Source organism: Podarcis melisellensis (genome assembly GCF_964234715.1).
Source record: "Podarcis melisellensis genome assembly, chromosome: 8".
Classification (NCBI taxonomy): domain Eukaryota; kingdom Metazoa; phylum Chordata; class Lepidosauria; order Squamata; family Lacertidae; genus Podarcis; species Podarcis melisellensis.
Window position 1 is genome coordinate 20,038,863 of NC_138540.1, and position 14,546 is coordinate 20,053,408.

The 14,546-nt window shown below is 46.5% G+C and overlaps 1 protein-coding gene across 2 annotated transcripts in view; it reads right to left on the bottom strand.

Moving 5' to 3' along the window:
- Positions 1-1,431: 1,431 nt before the first annotated feature.
- The window catches only part of LOC309376913 (uncharacterized protein C1orf159), a 33,484-nt gene continuing 20,369 nt past the window's right edge, over positions 1,432-14,546 (bottom strand). Inside the window, exons 3-9 of one of the 2 annotated variants that reach the window (XM_081923847.1) lie at positions 12,729-12,804; positions 9,526-9,630; positions 8,000-8,065; positions 7,114-7,248; positions 6,172-6,197; positions 5,673-5,700; positions 1,432-4,124 (exon numbers count right to left, since the gene is read on the bottom strand). In XM_081923847.1, the coding sequence (XP_081779973.1) occupies positions 4,030-4,124; positions 5,673-5,700; positions 6,172-6,197; positions 7,114-7,248; positions 8,000-8,065; positions 9,526-9,630; positions 12,729-12,804 (531 nt within the window). In that variant the 3' untranslated portion in view covers positions 1,432-4,029. Of the gene's footprint in view, positions 4,125-5,672; positions 5,701-6,171; positions 6,198-7,113; positions 7,249-7,999; positions 8,076-9,523; positions 9,631-12,728; positions 12,805-14,546 lie in introns of both variants that reach the window. The other variant, XM_081923846.1, reaches the window with a different exon arrangement.

Here is a 14,546-nt window from a genome sequence, read left to right on the forward strand (position 1 = left end):
CCCTGCTAGTGAGTCCATTTCATTACAATATTTCTGTAAATACAACATAAACGATTCCCAGTCTTTTTAAAAGTCTGTTGTCTTTATCTCTAAGTCTTCTTGTAGGTTTTGCCATTTCTGCGTATTCCTAAGTTCTGTTAGTATCTTGTTGTCTTTCCATTTTGGGGCTAACAGAGTCCTAGCAGCTGTTGTAGCGTACATGAAAAGCTTCTTCTGTTGTTTTGGCAATTCCTGTCCTATAATACCTAATAAGAAAGCTTCTGGTTCAGAAAGCTTCTGGTTTATGGCTGAATGGGGATTTGAACCCTGGTCTCCCAGATCCTAATCCAGGACTCTAACCACTGCACCACAGGGATTAAGTTTAGATGGGCCCTGCTGTATACTATCCTCGATACAATGAAGGAACTTTGATTCACCACTGAGGTGGGAGGAGTAATCTGTTTGACATGGGTCGCACTGTGGTCTAAACCACAGAGCCTAGGGCTTGCAGATCAGAAGGTCTGCGGTTCGAATCCCCACAACAGGGTGAGTTCCCGTTGCTCGGTCCCTGCTCCTGCCAACCTAGCAGTTCGAAAGCCCATCAAAGTGCAAGTAGATAAATAGGTACCGCTCCGGCGGGAAGGTAAACAGCGTTTCTGTGTGCTGCTCTGGTTCGCCAGAAGCGGCTTGGTCATGCTGGCCACATGACCCAGAAGCTGTACGCCGTCTCCCTCAGCCAGTAAAGCGAGATGAGTGCCACAACTCCAGAGTCGTCCGCGACTGGACCTAACGGTCAGGGGTCCCTTTACCTTTATACATGGGATTTAACTGATCTGACCGGATCAAGCTTTGCATGGAACCGCTTCTCGTACTGACCACTGGTTTAGGGCCAGGCTATTCAACTATTCAAGCAGATCTTTAAAGAAAGCCTAAGCATATGCAAAAGAGTCTTCTATCTAAATATAATATACAAGCACCACATAGTGCAACAGGTTGCAGTCAACCAAAGTCCTATTAAGAGCAGACCCACAGAAATTAATGCAGTTGCTTGCATTAACTTCAACAAATCTACTTTTGAGTAGGACTTGCACGGGCTACAACCCTTATTATATAGTCGCATTAATACAGAAAGTGTTTCTATGCAGTTAAAAATAATTCATGGTTGTGCTGGTTACTTTAGGAAGCCTGGAATTTAAATATGTATAATATAAGCGTAAGAATATATGATGCACATTGTTTGCTGATTGTCAAGATCAAGGAGCAAGATGGGAATGAAGACAGATCTGCATGCATAAGCTTGACAGACATGTCAGAAAATCAAATCCCCATTTGCCATAGGAATGGTAATTTGTCCCCACCTCTGACCTGAAGAGGGAGAACTCCTAGCACCTCGTTTCCAAAACTAGGGGCAAGTGCCCAAAGCAGCCAGCTTGAAAAATTAATACGCCGAACTCAGGACTTTGTGTGCTTTTATTAAAGCCAGTGAAAGGGAAAAGTAAGGGAGTGGGGAGAGATGTACACAAAGACAAGTTTGCATCTGACACAACAGTGGGAGTAAAAAAATAATAATAAAGCAGCCCACACTTGCCTCTTTTCCATGGCACAACAGGAGATACAACCCCCCCCCAACTACACTGGCAAGTAAGAACAGATTTCCCTGCATTGAACGGTGTGATCACACACACACACACACACACACACACACACACATATCAGAGTGACTTCAACCATCTATTAGAAAGTAGAGGCATGTGCTTTGGGGTCAAGGCAGGGCATCAGGCAGCCTAGCAGAAAGAACTGTGCCTGGGGTGAAAGGGCAGCACCACCAGCCTAAATGCACAAGGAAGGGGAGCGTACTGACTTTACAAAAAGGAAGATTGCATCCAAGCAAGGGGAGGCGGTTTCCTTGCATGGCATCATTGCATAGTAATATGTCCACCCGGGGGGGGGGGGGAGAAGTAGTTTTGGAATCTCCACTGGTCTCTTCCCAGCCGTGTTTTCACTTGCGGGGAATCTGAGAAATTGTAAAAGGGTGGGGAGAAGAAGAGAAGCTAATATACAAAAACCCCTCAGGATTCTGATCTCAAGAAATGGCACCTGCATTTAAATAAAATATATAAATATAAGCAAGTGAAGGTTGAGGACTCCCCATACAGAAATAAAGCATTTGCCTTTGGAGGAAGGTTCTGGACTGCAGAGTCTTCTGTGGGGACCAGGTCAGAGATACCTCCTTGGGTGGTTCTACATTGGATTTGTAGCAATCTAAAAACTCGGGGGAGGTGTGGGGATGTCCCCCCCTTTCATCCTGAAGAGGCTCAAAAGCATTGTTTAAAAACGAATAAACGAAAGGAAATGAGGATGCTCCCAGCTTAGGAAGGACCATTTCAAAGCTACATCTTAGCTCATTAAAATAAATAAGAGGGTTGCATCCAATGATGTCCTACTCAGAGTGGGCCCACTGATATGAAGGAGCAAGGCTCAGATTAATTTCACTGGGTCTACTCTGAGTAGGATACAACCCAAAGAGATTAAAGTGCCCCCACCGTGAGACATTTCTGCACTTATCCTGACCGCATCCTGTATCCTCCTTGGACTGGCAGGAAGAACCCTTTAGGTCTGTGAGGGTCAAAAAAATGCACCTGTGTTGTGAAATCTACGCCAGACGTGGGGAGCAGGTTTTCTGGCTCTTAGGGAGACAAGAAACATGGATGCACAGTTGACACTGCGTCTCTACCACTGAACGGTACTGTGAAAGGTACCAGGCATCATCTAAAACAAAGGAAGCCAATCCGGTGCCCTCCAGATGTTGCTTAACTACAGCCCCCATCAGTCCCAGCAGGACGGCCAAGAGCCAGAAATGATGGAGGTTGTAGTGCCATCAAAGCTGGAGAGCACCAACTTCACTACTGCTGATATAAAGGATACAGAAAGCCGGGGTGGGGAACCTGTGGCCTTTCAGATGTTGCTGGATGTTCCCGGCCCTCGCTAGCCCTAAGACACATAACCAACCATAAGAGACGATGGGAACTGTAGTCTAGCGGTCTGGAGGGCTGCAGGTTCCCCAGGATGGATGCAGAGCTTGAGGAGTAGGAAAACAGAGTGCAAAATTACAAAACGAATGGATCAACTATTGCAGTATTTGCAAATTCCCACCTCTCCTGTTCCAAACATTTGGAGATGAGAGGCCACCGAGTGTGCTTCTTGCCCACAATGGTTTGGCCACCCTTGCCTCCGTGCGCTGTCAAGCACACACATCAAAAAACTAGCAGAGCCTCCTAGAGGTGGGTGTGCTCAGCGGATAAACCTGGAAGGAAATTCTACTGCCCACCATCATGAAATACAGAGGAAGGGGGAGAATAAAATAAAATCTTCCAGCAGCTCGGCGATGACAACACTGCAATAAGCTTAAGGCCTCGTTCAAAACCCACTTGTTTAAAAAGAGAGAGAGAAAGCAACTTGCATGGTGCGCTGGAAGAGCAGTTCCTGGCTAGCAGCCCAGCTCGCATCTCAGAACCTGAAGGCATGCTGCAAAATTTTGCATTACGAGATGCCAAACGTTTCCCACCGGCATTAAAAAAACATGGCACTTTTGTGTTTCGCACTGAGCAGCGGGCACCGCAAGCCAGTTCACCTCCTCAAAAAGAAATGGCCCAGCAGTGCAGGAGCCAGGCTGCCAAACAGACCTCTGAATCCTGACAGTCAGAGAGACGATGGTGGAGCTGGAGCGGCCGTGCAGTGAACACGCAGCGTCTCAAAAGGGGAGCGGAGAGTCTTTCGCTACGATCCAGGAAAGAAAACAGAATTGGCAGCCTGCCTGAGAGCAGTTAACTGAACTGGCTCCCTTCTCTGGAACTCCTCTGATCACGAGTCTTCGTTCCATGCTACATTGGCACAAGCCTGTTGGATGCAAAGCTGCTGGCATCTTTCCCCCCTTCCCAGCCGGCCACTTTCTCAGCTGTTTTCCTGGCACTTTTGCTAGCAACCGGGTGCATGGGCACCGTGCCGCCCACGCCAGTATTTACAATTCCTCAGGGCTCCAAAGACTGGCTGCTACACATTGCTGACTCTGGTCTCTGCAGAAATAGTTGTGCTGGTACCGGATGTCATCAGTGACCTCTCTCTTCTGACGTAGCGGGGTTTGCGGACTGCAGAAAAGGAAAGTGAAAAGGAGATGCTATTACCTTAACTGCTTAAGATAGGAAATTGGGGGAGGGATTAGCTTTAGATGTTGATTTTGCTTCCTTGCACCCCAATTTTTTCTTGATTTTTGAGAGGGGGAGAACTAGGTCACTTCGCTTGTGGCTGGAAGTTCTTTAAGATCCCTGGTCAGCACCGGGTTTTCCTAGAGCAGAGGTGGGAGAACCCGTGGCCCACCAGAGGGTGAAATACTACAACTCCCATCATCCATATCTGGCTGTGCTTGCTAGGAACATAGGAAGTGTACGGTGTCCAGTCAAATTTGTACGTCTGGCTCAGTAGGGTCTACACTGACTGTTGCTCTCAATAAAAACAATTAACACATCTGAAAAACAAATTCCAATACAGAGGCAGACTGGGAAAGATCTCTCCAAAAAGCATTTGTTGGATGAAGTAGCCCTTCAAGCAGGCACTGAAAAGACAATTGGCTTCCATTGCCAAATATCTGACTCACCTACACCTTTTTTTGATTTTGTGATTACTGCATCACAAGAAAGCGCGGCCCCAAAATAATATAAAAGGAGGGGGCAGAGAAAGGATTTCTGGATTAAGAGCCACCCCCCAAAAAAACTGAAAGCCAGGGTGGTATAGCAGTTAAGAGTATCAGACTAGGGGTCAAATCCCCAGTTCAAAACTGCCACAAAACAGTCCCTGTCTCTCAGCCTAAGCTGTGAGGATAAACTGGAAGAGAGGGAGAACCATGTATGCCAGACCGTGAGCAGCTTAGGAGAAAAGGTGGGATATAAATGGAAAAATAAAACACGTGCACTTTTTGTTTTAGAAAAATCATTATGTGCAAGGGTTTCTTGTACGAACAAGCTTTAAAGAAGAAATATATTCCAATTAGACTACATGCACTTCTAGGGAATAGGAATAGTTTCGAGCATCAAATGCTTTTTATAATTATTTTGTAGAAGAAAAGAAATAATGGGTGGGCGGGGTGGGAAGAACTCAAATCACCCCCTGTATTTTTTGTGTTCCATCTGTCATCTATTCTGAGCTGTACAACACGTTTCAATCCACCGAGACTAAGAATGAGCCACTTGGGAACCCGGGAGACAGTCTGAGCTGCGAGAAGCCCGGACCAGCTCAGTAATTCTCTCTCAAGCGCCCATAAAACCCCTCGCTGCCTGAAATCCATCTACTTTTAAAGCACCCCCCCCTTAAGTACCAAATATGCTATTAAAGCGGGGGGAAAGAACCTTTTCACGAGGCAATATAAGCTTTGCATTTATGACCGGAGAGGGGCCTGATTAGCAGTGTTAATGCCGCAAGGTGCCATCGAGAAAGGTTTTGGTTTTTAGGCGATTATTGTAAGGAACTCTCCACAAATCAAGATGCAAACAAAAATGGCACTCTAAAAGGGGGAGGCCGTATATCTCTTTAAAAATAAAGTTTCCAGGCAAGGGCTCTCAGTTTTCCTTTCCCTTGCCACCACTTGACAAAAGGGACTTTGAGCAAAAACCAAAGGGATGGGGTGGGGGTGGAATCCTTACCTGAGGACGGTGGAGATAACATTGATGCCTGAAAAGATAAGAATGAAGATTAGGGTATTTCAGAAGTTTCGGGGTAGTGAACTTTCTTCTAAGTTTCATATGACTTCCTCCAAACTTTCCCGTGTATCTGAGAGCCAATTCTACACACATATATGTGCACACCTCTAAGGTGGTACAGTCCTCCCCAGAGCTGCATTAACTTTCCCCAATTGCAGTGAAACTGCATTCTTGGAACTAACTGCCCCACACCAAGCACAAATTTGAGAGGTTTTGAAACCCGAAACACAGTTCTGCTACAATTCAGTCATCAGACTGAAGCAGTAACCCACCACCGCAAAACAGATGAACTGGGAATGGTTTCAACAGAAGCGATCAACTAACTGTTGTAGGTTTCGGTGCTCTTAAACAGAGCTTTTATGGAGCCTGGAGCCTGTGTCCAGAAACCCAGACTTATTGCTACTCCTGTTAAGCAAGATTAAAAGGCTGGAGTTTTACTTACTGATTCAGCAGACTGTACAACAGACCCTAAAGAGGAAGGGTTAGAAAAGAGAGAGTAGTAGTATTAGTGATCTAAGTGGTCCAATGTCAGTTGCAGGAATTGTACACACAAAGCTGCCCTATGCTGGATGCTTGTTTCAAAATGACCTGGAAGTAGTTCTGGTCAGCTCAAATCCCCAAAGACTGGAACAAGGAAGTGTTGCTTCTGTGTATTTAACTCATGGAACTCACTGCTACAAAACTTGCTCTCTCTTGTTTCAGATGGCAGAGCTAGAAGTGATGGGTGGGAGTTTGCAAGGAAGTAGACTTTGGCTAAATGTCTCAACACTAAGCACTGCTTGGCAGTGGAACAGTCTAGCTTGAAAGCTGAGCCTCCTTTGGTGTACTGAAGTGTAATGAAATGCAACTTCCATCGGTCTCGGGCAGGATGTCCAATGGCCAGGGATGATGAAAGCTGCACTTCAACTACTAGGTTGGGGAAAGACTTATCCTAGGGCATGGACTGAGGACACATGGTGCTGCATCTTGCTGAGAGTTAACCAGGCTTGCATCTGGTCAATGCCTAGGTGGAAGACCTCCTGGGTGACCCACATAAGCCATCCTGAGTTCCATGATGGAAGAAAGATGGGATGTGCCAACAGGTTAGAATAGAATCATAGAATCATAGAGTTGGAAGAGACCACAAGGGCCATCGAGTCCAACCCCCTGCCAAGCAGGAAACACCATCAGAGCACTCCCGACATATGGTTGTCAAGCCTCTGCTTAAAGACCTCCAAAGAAGGAGGCTCCACCACACTCCTTGGCAGCAAATTCCACTGTCGAACAGCTCTTACTGCCAGGAAGTTCTTCCTAATGTTTAGGTGGAATCTTCTTTCTTGATCTGGATTCCAACCCCACCTCAAATTTTTTTTGGCTAAAGGTGGAAGCGACAGAAGCGGCATACCTTTGCTCCTTCTGTAGAAGAGATTTGGAAGTTTGTTGGCACGTTTGAGGTAGAAGAACGAAGCAACGCACAGTATGAGGAAGAGGCTGATGACGAACGTCCCAAAGATAAGAGAAGCAGCTACTTCTGGGCCCCCTGTGAGGGAGAGACAGGAGAGAGGCTGAACAGGCTTCCTAGCATCGTCACAGGCAAAACTGGGTCCCCGCAACTGTCACTATTTATTCAGAAAAAATGTATATGCCACTCCATCAAACAAAAGCAAACACACACATAAATAAGCCACTTTCCATAAAACGGTGCAATGTATTCATTAAAAACAAGCAATTAAAGCAGATTTTTAAAAGGCATAATAAGATTATAAAACCAGGTAAAATCAACAAATATACACAATGAAATTATGTGTCAGACACAAACTTCAGGGTTGGTTTTTTTTTTGAGGGGGTGGCAGCAACTGGTTTCCAACAGCAGGACACATACTTTTGTTAGAAGAGGAGCAATTTCATCTTTAATGGTTAAAAAAAAAAAAGAACTGTCAGAGATGATGGATGCAGTCTGGACTCTGGAGGTTTGTTCATTTCCAAATTTGTCTTTTTGAGGGTGCTATATCCCATTTCCTTTTCCGGAAGCAAACTGGGAGAAAATCTCCCTGAGGTGGGATGGGAGGGGGCTATGAATGCCTTAAAGCAACAGAAGTATTAACAGAAGGGAGAATTCACAAACAGAGCAATTGAGGCTGCTGATCTGGCTCAGATGGTGCGAAGGTGTGGGGCAAAATGGAAGTAGCCTGGCGGGTGGTTCAAGGCCATAGCCACCTGAACAAACACTGGGGTGTCAGCAGCCCTTTCCGATAAAGCCCCTTCAGTATACGCAGCCCAGAATTACTCACCTACACCCAGAGTAACCGGGGTTACGGTAGTTAGATTCATCTGGGAATTCATTCCTCTGCCACCGTCTACAAGGGAACCAGTGGGGGAGAGGAGCAAAAAGCGTTACCTAATTCACATTAGGTTCAAGTCAGAAGTGGTCTACCTATTACACACCCACCCACACCCCTCCCTTCAGTCTGCTTTAGGTTTTGTGCTTACATATAATGCAACTGGCCGAGACTCCACTCCTTGAAAGATACGAAGGAAGCTGCCTTAAGCCATTGGTCCATCCAACTCAGTATTGCCTACACTGACTGACAGCCACTCTCCAAGATATCCAACCATATCTGGATAATTCAGGAACTGAACCCGGGACCTCCGACATGCAAAGCAGGTGATGTTCTGCTAAGGAGCCACTGGACTGCTATTTACGAAACATTTCTCCCCCCCCCCCGCCCCATGACTAGTGTTGATTTGGTATTCACAGCTCATACCGGTCTTACTTGTGCAATTCTCTCTCTATGTCACTTTGGAACATTTGGGAGCACGTCCCATTGTCTCCCAGTGTAAAGCAGCCAGTAATTTCCCCCTGCGGCTAACGTGAAGTGGGAAAAAGAGGGTCGAAGCTAAGCTTTGTCTGTTTTAAGGCCGTCTACAGATAAGATAGGATATAAACTTGAGAGGCTTCCCAGCTCATGGTCATTTCACTAATTTCAATGGGCCTACTCAGAGTAAGAGACTCTGGATACACCCCCAAGCATCCGTTACACCTGCTCTTTATAATGCATCATGTGCATGGATGGCACTATAGGAAATAGGCAGCGTGGCTAAGAGAAGAATGATTACAACTTCGAACAACCGTATCTCAGGAAATTAAGCCTAAAAGTGCTCTGTAGTGACCTCTGTTGGATGGTTGGGAGGAAGCAATCTAGAGAATAAGGGCATCAACAGGATGCTTGAGAAGGAATTTAAGAAGAGCCTTGGAGCCGGATCAGCCTAAAGGCCCATCAGGATCCAGTATCCTATTCTCACAGCGGCAAACCACTGGGAAGCCTGTAGGCAGGGCTTGAGTGAAAGAGCTCTCTCCACTCTTGCAATTCCCAGCAAAGGGTCTTCAGAAGAATACAGCCTCTGGCTGTGGAAGTAGAACACAGCCATTGCAGTGATAAGCCTTATCCTCTATTCATCTGTCCAATCCTCTTTTAAAGCCATCCAGGTTGGCAGCCATCACTGCCTCCAGTGGGAGGGAGTTCCACAGTTTAACCATGTGCTGTGTGAAGAAGTTTTTTCTTTTGCCTGTCCCGAATCTCCCAAGCTTCACTGGATGCCTCCAAGTTCCCGTGTTATGGGAGAGGGAGGGAAAGTCTTCCTATCCACTTTCTGCACGCGACACATGACTTCATACACCTCTCCTGTGTCACCTATTCTGCACCTTTTCTCCAAACGTAGAAGTCTAAACTAAGGGAAGCACAGAAAGAGGACCCCTATGAAGGCCTTTCCTATAAAGGCACAAAACGGGGAAGAAGACGCCACACAGATGGCTTACTGTTTCGGCAGTCAGTCAGGTTGTACGCCGGCGTGGCAGCGACAGTTTCGTTATCACATTTGATGCAGCTGCTGCTGCCATCTTCATTCCACCGCCTGTAGCAGCCTGCATGCAAGGGGGTGGGGAACAAAAGGATGAAGGAAGAATGAGAAGAGTAAAAAAAAGAAGCCTCAAAAGTACCTTTCATGCACAAACAAGCATCGGATGAAACCCGCTTCATTCGTCTGACTGCCCCAAAGGCCCATTTCCTCACAGCTCCTTGCATAGCGCCTGAGACACTTGCATGAGGTCTGAGTGCCACTGTATTCTGCTCTGGTCAGACCTCACCTGGAGTACTGTGTCCAGTTCTGGGCACCACAGTTCAAGAAGGACACTGACAAACTGGAACGTGTCCAGAGGAGGGCAACCAAAATGGTCAAAGGCCTGGAAACGATGCCTTATGAGGAACGGCTAAGGGAGCTGGGCATGTTTAGCCTGGAGAAGAGGAGGTTAAGGGGTGATATGATAGCCATGTTCAAATATATAAAAGGATGTCACATAGAGGAGGGAGAAAGGTTGTTTTCTGCTGCTCCAGAGAAGCGGACACGGAGAAATGGATCCAAACTACAAGAAAAAAGATTCCACCTAAACATTAGGAAGAACTTCCTGACAGTAAGAGCTGTTTGACAGTGGAATTTGCTGCCAAGGAGTGCGGTGGAGTCTCCTTCTTTGGAGGTCTTTAAGCAGAGGCTTGACAACTATATGTCAGGAGTGCTCTGATGGTGTTTCCTGCTTGGCAGGGGGTTGGACTCGATGGCCCTTGTGGTCTCTTCCAACTCTATGATTCTATGAGCGACAGAATTCAAATAGTTTTGTGAGGAAGAGGGCCCCGACCCAGGGTATGGAGAGAGGTTTAGGCACACCCGCAATGTTTTCGAATTTTCACCTACGGCAGGTTCTTTCCCTGCAAACAGCTTGAAAACACAGCAGTTAGCTGTGGTTGCTGGTGCCCGTTGTGTAGAAAGCAGGGGCGTCAGCAGGAGCTGGAGGCAGAGCCAAGCATGGACAGAACCCGTCCCTCACCAGTTGTAAAAAAGAGGGCAGGCAGGTGGGGTTTGGCTGAGGTTGGTGGAGCAATGCCAATCGCCCTAATGTCTCCGCCTTCACTGCCGATGAGGCAGGCAGCAAAAGCAGGGTGGAGAAGGCAAGCCCCTTTCATTTTGAGAAACACGTGAGTCCACCACACTCCTTGGGAACATAACAACTGCATCTTTGGAACATGGCTGAAGACTTGCCCCATGAATTGCCAGAACCTGATGGATTTGTGTGCTATTATTGCCCTGTAAGCCCCAGGTCAGAATGGATGCTGGGTAAAAAGGAGAGAGTTCCAAGTTCGAGAGAAGGGGTGCCCAAACCTTTTTCAAAGAGGGCCACATTTGATGAACATGTGTGAGGGCCGATGCGTGGGGATTGAAGTTTTACCCTGAAGTAAAATCAACCAGAGGGCTGGATTAGACCCCCAAAATGGACTTGTTCTGGAACAACTCCACCCATCCCAAGCATTCATCCCTTGTTAGCAAGGAAGAAACAGGGGAGGTTTACTGCCTTTGTCTGCTGCTTGTTATCTTCACAGAAGCATCTAGCTGCCCTAATGTAGGCAAAGCTCTGGTTTGGGTGGGTCTTTGATTAAATCATGCAGGGGAGCTCTTATGCCCATAACCATCGCTGTCAACTTTTCCCTTTTCTTGCTAGGAATCCTATTCGGAATAAGGGAATTTCCCTTAAAAAAAGGAAACCTTGACAGCTATGCCCATAACTTGTAAGCTCCTCAGGGGGCTCTGTCCTTACTTTAACGTGGCACTCTGCAATGCAACATGGAAGAGGGCAAAGCTATTTTTCCCCCATTCAACCTTTCTGGACAAATGGCTGGAGTGCATCAGCTGTGGAGAGCTGCTGCTTTGATCTCAGGAGCCCAAACCGGCTGCCTAGTAGCCTCACCAGGCCAGCCCTCCGCAGCCAACGATGGGGATCAATTATTCCATAAAGCACATGACGAGCGAGGCACTGATTGGGAAACAAACACGGCTGTTCCGCTTCCCTCAGCTGGAAGCGGCACATTAGATACCCTTGGTGATAAATTACATCTGACATTTAATCTAAACATAAAAACAGACCTACTGGGAGGGCAAAGCTATCTGACAGTAATATAAAAAAAGGAAGGAGAAAATGACAACAAAGCTCTTTTAGTGGCACTGAAGATTGTGATCGATTAACCTTTTGAAATATATGAAAAACCGAAATCTGGAATTTATTGGCAACTGTTCAGCAGCTCCCCTCCTCGATACATCACTCTCAACAACCAAACCTCAAAAGGTTATGTTGCAACATTAATGTAACCCAAGACAGGGGGGAGCCAGCAATTTATTAACTTTTTAGTTTTAAAAGGGGCCACTGATTTGCCAACCAGAATTTTCTGACACGTTCTTTGGTCGTTTGCCTGGAAGTCCCTAGGCCACTTACCTCCCCTACTGTGCCCAAGATGCAAGGCTATGCTCAGCAAAGATTATCAGCTCATTCTTTGGGAAATGGTATTTCTGGGCTGTGGCAAGTAGCTGTACGCGGGGTTGGTTGCGCAGAAGCGTGTGGACATTAATTGCTGTGATATAGAATATAATTAAGCCAGACAAGGACCTAAAGGATCAGTTTGTACTCTGCTTTCCCCTACCCCAGAAAGAGAGTCTGCAAGGCTAGATAGAAGAGGCTTGCCACTAAATATGTGGGTCTTTACTGCAGCTTTGTCTGGGAGCGGTCTCCTGATGCCCTAACATACATCACCACAGGGTGAAAGTTATTCAATTAAGGCTGGTGAGTCTCTGGTTTAAGACCTAGGTTGACGTTGGGCCAATCCCCAACATTCAGCTTAGTCTACCTCACAGGGCTGTTGTGGGGATAAAAGTGTAGGAAGAACCACGACAAATGCTCCTTTTTATTGCTTCTTTTATTTCTTATATGTTGTAGTCCTGAGAAATACAATAGAGAAAAATAAATAAAAGCAGCTGCTTAAAAGTGCAATTAAAATCCACACAGAGTGCAATTCAATGGCTAAAGTGGGAAGAGAAATCATTAAGTGGTTCAAGCAAGACCCTCAGACATTTTCAAGTGGCCTGTAGGGAAAGGAGTTCGGGAACCACTGGATTAGTGCGTAACAACCACCAATAACTTACCTGGACTGCACTGGTTCTCGGCTAGACAGGTGGTATTGGTCTCCATTGCATCCATACAACATTCCAACTCCGATTCCTAGAGCAATAGAGGAAAATACAGATTCTCAGTTCATGTAAAAATTTCCATTCACTTTTACACCAAGAGCGCAAACTCAGCTGAACTCCAGTTTCATGACATTGCCTAATAAGTAGAGGGGAGCCTCACAACCCACACACAAGCATGAATAACATGGATTTTTTTTTTGGGGGGGGGTGTTGAGTAACAACTGTGTGTGGAGGAAAATCTTACAGGCTAGTATTCCTTGCAAAGTGTACACAGCACAAGCTTTCCCAAAGGGGTGCCTTTAAAAACATTCAGCAGCAGGAGGAAAGGAAGGAAACAAGAAAGATTCATTCTCATAGGGCGGATCTTCACATCTGGAATGAACCCCCCCCCCAAGTTGGGTTCTCACAGCAGAGATTTGCACAACCATTTATGCACACGAAGAAGACCAAGCAGTTCCTCCTGTATGCAGTCACAGCTAACTGGTGAGGAGAATCTATAGATGCTCAAGGATGGGCGTGCCTTGCTTTCAAGTCCTGTTCACCTTTACCAGAGGAAGTTGTGGGTCTGCAGGTGTTGCTGATCCAGGCTGTGTACACACACCACACCTTTTCCTGCTGCAAACCTACCCTTCGTAATCCTGTCCCCAGGTTTATTCATTTCAGGAGGGAACAAGGGGGCAGGAGAGAAGGAAAAGCCCCTTTTGTTGTGCCAATTGTTAGACCAATTGGGAGACAGAAACCCTTTGCTGGCCTATTGAAAATTATCCAGAGATCTACCAGCAGAACCCAACCGACCATTTTTTACCCCTGTTCTATGTTTGCCAAGTGGGGAGCAGGGGAAGGTAGTATTCATTGGTAGAGTATCTGTTTTGCATGCAGAAGACCTGAGGGTCAATCCCTGGCATCTCTAGGTAGGGCTGGGAAAGACTCCCTGCCTGAAACCGCTGAGAGTGGCTGCCAGTCAGTGCAGGCAGTACTGAGATTGATGGTCCAATGATCTGACTCGGTAGAAGGCAGCTTCCTATGCATAACCCTAGCCCTGTGCCAGAGTGTCACAAACTCCCAGCTTGGGCCACTGGGTTTGACTGGCTAACCATGCTATAGAAATAGGGTCCACATGCTCTGAAATGGCCCATCCAAAATGGCAGCTGAAGACAAGCGGAGAACCAGAGGAAGCAGGAGTAAGGGGTTCAGCGTACTTTCAGAACATGCAAGCAGAGCACGAGTGGAAGATTATGCTTTTCCAATGTTCATTGGGTGCATGCAAAAGTGCCAACACAGCATAGGGTGGGGAAACAACAACACGCCAGCTCTTCTTCAGGCAAAAACGCTGTGACGAGAAGGCGGATGCCATATATTTCTTGTCAACAACATGCATGACATTTTGAAGCAAGGGATGAGGTTGTGGAGGAGGGCGCATGTTTGCACGGACGCACACTCACACACACGTTGGCAAGCGAGCTGCTCCTTTCTGGAATATGCAGAGATGCGCCCAGACAGTCATGACAGACAGTATCTATAAACCATATGTATCCTTTTTGCTATTTGACAGGAAACTGGCCTAAGATCTCTTCATAAAATTGTTCTGTAAAGGGTTCAGAAAAGTGAAGCTTCCACCGCTGAAGATCCTTGCTAATTATTAATTAAGTAGCTTTATGGAGCTGGGGCCAAGGAAATTTCCAATGACATGAGAGACTCCAATTACTAAGAAACCCGCCACTGAGCTTGGCGAGACAACTTCGGGAGACGTGGCCCTTTCAAGTGAGCCGTCAA